Source organism: Mesitornis unicolor, unplaced genomic scaffold (genome assembly GCF_000695765.1).
Source record: "Mesitornis unicolor isolate BGI_N332 unplaced genomic scaffold, ASM69576v1 scaffold11356, whole genome shotgun sequence".
In the NCBI taxonomy this organism is placed as follows: domain Eukaryota; kingdom Metazoa; phylum Chordata; class Aves; order Mesitornithiformes; family Mesitornithidae; genus Mesitornis; species Mesitornis unicolor.
The window spans coordinates 1-7,733 of NW_010188900.1; the positions used below are offsets into that span (position 1 = coordinate 1).

General features: G+C 39.2%; 1 protein-coding gene across 1 annotated transcript; it reads right to left on the reverse strand.

Annotated features, from left to right (window-relative positions):
• Window positions 1–118: 118 nt before the first annotated feature.
• On the reverse strand, window positions 119–7,231 carry CCDC181 (coiled-coil domain containing 181; the record flags this gene model as incomplete). Its single annotated transcript, XM_010185883.1, has 4 exons — window positions 7,064–7,231; window positions 4,680–5,657; window positions 2,199–2,345; window positions 119–273 (listed from the first exon to the last, which is right to left on the reverse strand). Coding segments are annotated over exons 1-4 (1,448 nt in total), but the record flags the coding sequence as incomplete, so codon positions are not given.
• Window positions 7,232–7,733: the final 502 nt, after the last annotated feature.

Sequence of the window (7,733 nt, forward strand, 5' to 3'; positions counted from 1 at the left end):
CCCTAACGTTCTGTGATTCTGTGACTTCAGCAGTAAAGGTGTACCATAAAATGACCAGCCTTAAGCTGACAGACTACACAATTTTCAAATATGATTCCCTAGGAATGACCCTACTTACTCTTTAAAGGCTCTGTTGCATTCCTCTGTTCTTGGAAAAAACGCAATTCCTTCAGCTTGGCGTCTCAAAAGTTCGATCTGTTTTCTTTTCATGTGTTCTTGGTGCTTCTTTTTAAGCCATAACTTGAAGGCTTCTTCTGGATTCCTGCTCCTCTCCTGTTTAAAAAAAAACCAAAAAGACATCATCTATACACAAGGCTTATCATTAAATTACCTTTATATTAAGCATGTTATAGTAATTTTTTTTTAACCCTGCTGGCATCTCCGATCCATGAAACACGCTTCATAAGCAAACCAGAGCATATGCTAATTTGGCATGGACTAACAGAATATTGAGTTGGCTAAAAAGTAAGTGCGTTTTTTTCTGGGTACATGAAAGGTGAATTTTTCATGGGAAACAAGAACTGTATTAAACAATATATTGTCCATTTTTTTCAATTACCATTTGCCATCTTTCAGGCAACTTCATTATTCTGCGCTCAAAAAACAGTTCCAAGAATGATTTGATATCCTCATCAGCAGTGAAGGTTTACCCATTCAAGGTGTTTTGTAAAGAACAAAACAAATGGTAGTCTGATGGTGCCAGGTCTGGTGAATATGGTGGATGTGGTAACATATCCCATCCAAGCTGCAACAATTTTTGATGAGTGACCAAATTTGTATGTGGTGCAGTGTTATCATGGAGAAACACAACACCTTTGTGGTTCACCAATCCTGGACGCTTCTGTTTGATGGTACCATTTAATTTATGCAGGTGATGACAGTACACATCTGAATTAATGGTCTGGTTCCTTGGAAGCAATGCAAAATACAGAATACCTTTGAAATCCCACCAGACAGACAGTATAACCTTCCTTTGGTGAATGTCTGCTTTTGAAGTGCTTTGAGCTGGTTCAGCACACTTGCTCCACGATCTTTTTTGTTCATCATTGTTGTAGATATTTCATTTTTCATTGCCTGTTATCATCTGTTTCAAACATGAATCGTTTTCTTCACGTTTCAAAGAGAATCATGTATGTGAATGTGCTTAGTGAGATGAACTTCTCTGAGCTCCTGTGGTACTCAAATATTGAGCTTACTAACGTACCCAAGTTGTTTTAAATGGTTTCCAACACTCAATTCGATATGTTAAGATTATCAGCAATCCCTTGCGCTGTTAAACACCAATTGGATTCAGTCAATGCCTTTATTTTGTCATTATCAACATCGATTTGCCTTCCTGAATATGGTGCATCTTTAACATCAAAATATCCGGACCAAAATACAGTAAACCAATTCTGACACTGCCATAGTTTTAAGGCATCTTCACCATACACATCACATAACTTGTTATGAGCTTGCCACAGCATTTTTTCCTTTCTGGAAGTAATTCAGCAAAATATGACAAAAATGTTCCTTTTGATTTTCCATTTTGAAATCAACGCCAAATAAATAATTGTTAATGAAATCATGCATTTTCTTTTTCTAAAACAAGCTTGAACTGTTAGCTATCAAGTTACACACAAATCTGCAGTTTAAAATGAAGTTAGTTACATTTCAAGACATCTACTAAAAAAACCCCTGCAATTACTTTTTGCCCAACCCAATAGATGAGCAAGCATTCAAAGCAGAATGTTTTTAAAAATACTGAATTTGGCTTTTCAGGGCCATTGCTGCAAGGCAGAGAAACTTCAGAACAGAGCATGTGAATCTTCAGGTTTTGACTAAGGAAGTCACACACATTAACTGCTTGCCAACAAGTTCTGATGGCAAGGAATACACTTCAAAGTGTTTTCTGGCTGCTTGTTCACTGCAGGGTTCAAACAAATCATTCTCAGATAAAATGGAACATTGCTGTATCTCCTGTGATTTCATAGCTATTAAGTTCATTTATGCAGCTTCAATGAGGCAAGGTACCCTGCCAAGCAGAACAATCCTAAACGTGCAAGTCAATCTAGCTCTTCACTGAAAACAACAGAGCAAAGGCATTTCCTAGCAGTCACTAAATTTTCATATCCTTAGCTAGAACACAGGCTCAGAATTTAGTTTTCCTATCTAACCAGGGCACTATAGATCCCACTCTTACATTAGGGTGATCTTACTTTGCTGTTCAAGTCTTCTAGCTCCTTAGCACGATGAATTCGCTTTTCTTCTTGCACTTGTTCTTTCTTCTTCTGTAACCAAGCTTTAAAAACCATCTCATTCTCTCTTTTCTTCTGTTCTTCTTGTTCCCTTTTCCTTTCTTCTTCCTTGAATGGAATGAAGAGTGAATAAACTTAGTTTTTAAGAGAATACTCTTAACCTACAAAGGCCTTCATAGACAATAAATAAGCCATTTCAATTACATGAGAGACACACAAAAATACTGATGAAACAGGAATACTCGGAGACTGCATCATACTTGATACCACACGAGTTTGAGCACTTCTGCAGTTCATGTTACATTCAGATACTTTCAGTCTAACCCTTTCTGTGATTACCTCCATTTTCATGATACATCTCAACTCAGAGACATTTCAATAGCAAGAGGTTAAAACTTTTAAAATTAAGCCTGTCCAATAGCTCTGATTGGCTTAAAATCAGCTTAAACTGATGCATTTTTTAAATGAATGCAACTCTCAGGCTTGATGGACCACTTACCCTAAATGATATTAAACTACCTATGGACTGCAGGCACTACCTTATAAATACGGACATTTTTCTGGACATGAAGCTGTAATCTATTTACTTCAGGAGTAGTAATATCCTAACACCTTTTTCAAGCTTACAAAATGAACTGATCTTTTACAAAATTAAGAAAAGTTTTTGTAATTATTAATTGCATTTTAGCTAATGACAAGTATCTACAAGGAGGAGAAAGACTTCCAAACAACACTTCAGAAAGCCAGTGAGGACTTTTTACCAGTTTTTTGTGTTCTTTGACACAAAAGCTACAATCCTTGCTCATTTCAACACTTGCAGAAATCTATTCTTCTTGTGAATAGATGATGCTCCTCCTACCTACACACAACTTTCTGACTACCGTCCAAAGTTACAGTTTGTAGTTTACTGCAATGAAAGAAACCCCACCAAAATGAAGCAGATGGATTCCAGTAATGTCAAGAAATGTTTCATGCCTGTGAATTCCACCATAGAATGGAAGAAGAATTCATTCAAGAATGAAGAAAGAAGGTAATACATTCTTACCTTTCATAAGTCAGCCAACAAAGGGAGAGATTTAGCACACAGTTAGGAAAATAACCTTCCTTACCTCGACCATGCTACCTTTTACTTCAAATACAGAGTATGGTGTCAACAGAACTAGTCTTGTGTGTACAAACAAAACACATCAGTAACTCTTGACACTTCCTACCCCTCATTACTGAGCTAATTCTCAGCAGACTCTTCAAATACAGCAGGCTAGACCTATTTCCATGGATAGAAAGCAACTTTGAAGCCACTTGGCCAGCTTACTTAGAACATCATGCCACAGAAAAATGGTAGATGCTTTCATGCTCTTCTTACAGAGCAACAGACATAGTAAGCTACAGTTTTGCAATTGTATCATCATAATGCAAAGTGAAGCAAAATGTCTAAATTTTTAAAATCTTTGGTAAAGATTTCTGAAGTTCCTGTTACAGCTTTCAGAGGCCTATTCTCCATTAAATACTTTTTTTTCTGAATAAAGAGCTGAGGAAGAATTAAAAGGGTTTTTTCCCCAGTAATACATAAGATACTGATTTTATTTTCTAAACTAGATTTTTTTTCTTTTAAAATACTACCCTTTACAGATATAAGAAGAATAATCTCAGTAAAGGGAATACTTTCTTCTTTCTGTGCTCTTTGTAGTGCCCTGGTAAAACCAAACCAGAAGGAAAAGTAGTATCCATTAACAGAAAAAAAGAGAAAATAACCTACTTTGCAACAAACTCACTGAGAAATCTTACAATGCTCACCCATGCAAAACCTTTACACGAAAAAAACATCCAGTTATATTATCAGTCAACATCACTTCACCTGCATGCATCTTAGGCAAGCAACAAGGTATCCCACTTTGGAAGTCAGCTGTAGCTTCCATACATGTTACACACCCCGCTTTGTTCACAGTTCTCACAGTCATTCTCCTGTGTAAATCTTATTTTATGACTGACCGCACTCCCGGGTGATAACTGCCTATTACATACTTCAAGAGCACCCAAATGTGTACCTGCACCACTGTGGTTAATGTTAACTTCCTGCACTGCAGTGTAATCTGTGGAGATGCGATATCAAGTACTGTTCCAGTGAGCAATGGAACCTAGGTAGAAAGAGTCAATAAGCAAAGCAGCACGTAAAATAAAGCAGAAGGCAGCCTATTTATGAAGGACATGTTAAATAAATACTCGATTTCTCCTGTAAGCAAGGCACGACCCTATGCCATTCTATAGGAATGGAGTTTTGAGAGATTCTGAACAAACCTCAGAGAATTATTATTATTGTTGTTGTTGTTGTTGTTGTTATTGCTGCCCCTTTTATCACAGAAAAATGGAGTGAAGTCCCTGAACATGTGGTCTCTGTGAAGCAGAAGAACAGGATAGTCACTGTGATCTACTCTATATCTTTACCTCTTTCCTCAATTTTTCTTTCCTTTGTTCTAACTGCTTCCGCAATTCCTTTTGTCTGGGAGAAAGACAGTAAGTGGAGCTTCTCACAGGCACATTTGCAGACTGTGCTCTCTGCGGAGTCTTCTGTCTTCCCAGACCTCTTGCAGCATTGACAGCAGAATTTGGGCGACACTTTGGGTTAGATGGAGGCTTAGGGAAATGCACACTCTCTTCTACACCAGCAGAAAAAGAATGTGCTCCTGGTCTTACTGGAGGTACTTCCTTTATTCCAGAGACAGTGCCAAAAGGACCATAGTGTGACGATTTTGGAGACATACGTTGAGTTTCAATATCAGTAAAAGAAACACTTATAGGGGGCAAAAAGCCCTGGCTTTCAATATCACGTAAACTTAAGAGTTCAAACTTCCCATCTTTTTCCACTAGGATTTTACCATCCTTCTTTTCCTCATCCTTGTCAGCATGTGGTGAAAGTGATGTGCTCTCCTGTCCCATTTCATTAGAAATATGCATCAGAGACAGCCTATTAGAAACATCATCTCCTCTTGCAAGGTCCATTTTACAAACTTCAGCATCTTCCAGAGGAGGAACTTCAAGATCCACCAACTTATCCTTAAATTTTAATTTCCGTTCTCTGTTCTGATCCACAGGAGCCTGATTCTCCAGCAGTTTATTGGCTGCTTCAATCTTTTCCAAGATGTAACGCTTTATTTCTTCATCCTCTTCCTCATTCAGTTCCTCCTGGTTTTCCAGCTTGAATTCCTGGACAGAGCTTTCACTATCGGTATCAGATACAGAATCCTCGTGTTTAATACCAGACCTGGATTCCAAACTCTCTTCATTGGAAGGTCTCGCTGTCACATCTACACCTGCCTGTGAAAGTTGATCTGGATTTTCTTCTATTTCCTCATTGTCTTCCTCAAACTTTTCTGTAAGTTTAACAATCTGTGCTTCAGTGTCCTCTTCATTTTTTTCAGGATTCTGAAAAAAATAAAATAAACTTGTCTATTCTTCCAACAAAGAACAGTATCATAGAAAGAGATAAGAAATAGCATCATATAATCATAGAATCATTAAGGTTGGAGGAGACCTCTAAGATCATCAAGTCCAACCATCAACCTAACACGACCATACCCACTAAACCATGTCCTGAAGTGTCACGTCCACCCACTTCTGGAACGACTCAAGGAATGGCGACTCTACCACTTCCCTGGGCAGCCTGTGCCAGTGCTTGACCACTCTTTCAGTAAAGAAATGTTTCCCAATATCCAATCTAACCCTCCCTTGACACAACTTGAGGCCATTTCCTCTTGTCCTATCACTAGCTACAGGGAGGAAGAGACCAACACCCACCTCACTGCAACCTCCTTTCAGGTAGTTATAGAGAGCGATAAGGTCTCCCCTCAGTCTCATGTTCAGTCGCTGTCAACGAACACCCCCAACTCCTTTTCTGCCTGGCAGCTTTCCAGCCACTCCTCCCCAAGCCTGTAGCGCTGCATGGGGTTGTTGTGACCCAAGTGCAGGACCCAGCACCTGGCCTTGTTGAACCTCATACAGTTGGCCTCAGCCCATCGATCCAGCCTATCCAGGTCCCTCTGCAGAGCCTTCCTACCCTCAGGCAGATCAACACTTTCACCCAGCTTGGTGTCATCTGCAAACTTACTGAAGGCGCACTTGATACTCTAAACGGGACTGGCCCCAAAACCGAGCCCTGGGGAACACCACTTGTGACTGGTCACCAACTGGATTTAGTTCTGCTCACCACAATTCTCTGTGCTCAGCCATCCAGCCAGTTTTTAATTCAGCAAAGAGTAAACCTATCCAAGCCATGACCTGCTAGCTTCTCTGTGGGAATGCTGTGGGAGATGGTGTCAAAGGCTTTACTGAAGTCCAGGCAGACAATATCCACAGCCTCATAGCAAGAGAAAAGAGCAGTACTAACTACCCTGATTCTAAACCAGGCTGTCAGATATGCATGTCATAACTAATAGCTTTTTTTAGCACTAACAATTCCCTTGCAGTTTCTCCATGCTCACATCTCCACAGAGTGTAACTAACCATGGCTTGCACAGTAAAGCAATCAGTGACAGCATAGAAACAGAGCAACTTGTGTTGCACAAACACTTACTTAAAAGGAACCCAGAAGTCCCTTTGAAACAAACATATTATTTTCAATGAACACTGAATTTTCTGTTTTAAGACAATTATAACCAAATGTACCAGTTCACTGAATTATTTTTCACTATAATTCCAAATAACCTTCCTTGTCAAAATTCAGTGAATATACCTACACATTACAAACCATATTGAATTTTGTGCTTATGATTCCAAATATTACTCAATTTTGTCTTCTAAATGAGACAAATGGCATTTAGTTTAACAAATACCTCTCTTTCACCAAGGTTTTCTTCTTCTTCTACTTCTTCTTCTGCTTCTTCTTCTTCTTCTTCATTATTTAGCAATTCGAGGTCTTTTTCAAAATCATCCTCGTATTCTCCACTTTCTGTTAAATCACCCATATCCGCTGGTTCTCCTTGGTCTTCCTTTTCACTCATTTTGGTGATGTTTTAGAGCAATACTATAAAAAAGAAAGGGAAAAAAACCTGTTTTAAAACTCTGGTGACACACAAATGTAGAGCACTGATACCTCTTATGGCACCCACATCAAGCTTGTTCAGTATCAACAGAACCACATTAGATAGTGCCACAGCACTTCAGAGCTAAGGATCACTAATGGTTTATAAATGTGAATGGTTTTCACATTTCCACCTCCCACTACAAGGGGAAGATCTGAGTCAAAGCAAACCGAGGTGACTTACTCATTGTCTTGCAGTGAGTTTCTGACTGAGCTAAGACTAGAATTCATGATCCCTAGGACTGAAAGATCCTGGGAATGGCCTGGTAGAAATTAGGGCTTCTCCCTGCAAAAAGGTGACAGGGCCTTTAGCCCAACTGAAGTGCGTCTACACCAATGCACACAGCATGGGCAATAAGCAGGAGGAACTGGAAGCCATTGTGCACCAGGGTAACTACGATGCAGTAGCTATCACAGAAACA